At 50.8% G+C, this 811-nt stretch overlaps 1 protein-coding gene across 1 annotated transcript in view; it reads right to left on the bottom strand.

Moving 5' to 3' along the window:
• LOC119586767 (FRAS1-related extracellular matrix protein 2-like) overlaps window positions 1-811 on the bottom strand; it is a 19,352-nt gene that overhangs the window by 4,742 nt on the left and 13,799 nt on the right. The window contains exons 15-16 of the mRNA XM_037935494.1: window positions 478-644; window positions 113-318 (exon numbers count right to left, since the gene is read on the bottom strand). Of these exons, the coding sequence (XP_037791422.1) occupies window positions 113-318; window positions 478-644 (373 nt within the window). The remainder of the gene's footprint in view (window positions 1-112; window positions 319-477; window positions 645-811) is intronic.

The raw sequence follows: 811 nt of genomic DNA, 5'->3' as shown, positions 1-811 counted from the left end.
TTCCTGAAGATTATTCCGAGGTCTATACATTCCATTCCACGGATCACATCGACACGATTAGGGTCCCTTCCCACAGTACGCTAATCTAACGCAAACCCACGACGCCTCCCACCTGTGTAGTGCAGCTTTGCCGTGAAGGGATCGGCGCCGAACGTCCCCTGGTACCTCGGAGGACACAGCCCCCCCTCCCGCGCTATGCTGACGGGCGCCGAGGCCAGTGCCAAGCCTGCGTCGCCGTCCACGGAGTACGCGCGGGCTACGCACTGCACGCGGCTTCCCGTGGCGAAATACACGCTGTCTAACGTTATGCTGCGAGTGCTGGAAGGGAAGATTGCATGACTAATTTAAAATGTAATAATATTTTTTTTTTTCAACATGCGCATTTATTCCAGTCTTGCAGTGAATTTGAATACGGAAATACTCCCACGTAGATTTTTGCAATCGTGCGGAAAGCGTAAATCCTACCCGTCGCCTTACCTGGTGAAAAACGTATCGGAAGAGACGTCCTTCAGATCCTTGCTAACGCCATCGTACCCTGAAGGAGCGGCCACTCGCCACCTGAAGGAGGAGAGGGTCTGGTTGATTCCCTGGCGAGCGCATAAGGGCGCCGTCTCCTCGAATTCTGGGTGCTTGCTGTCACACGCCTGGAACAGAACGACGAAAATGGTAAATACTCTGATACTGATAGCACTATTTTGATCCGGAGAGCGATATCAGTATTATAAGAGACAATCAGCCGATGTCAGTATTAAGAAACACAATCGATGTCAGTATTACGAGAATCAAACCAGTATTTTCAAAGCCTTTGTGG

This window comes from Penaeus monodon, chromosome 21 (assembly GCF_015228065.2).
Source record: "Penaeus monodon isolate SGIC_2016 chromosome 21, NSTDA_Pmon_1, whole genome shotgun sequence".
In the NCBI taxonomy this organism is placed as follows: Eukaryota; Metazoa; Arthropoda; class Malacostraca; order Decapoda; family Penaeidae; genus Penaeus; species Penaeus monodon.
The sequence above is the reverse complement of the archived record's forward strand: the minus strand, read 5'-3'. Positions and strand labels throughout refer to the sequence as shown.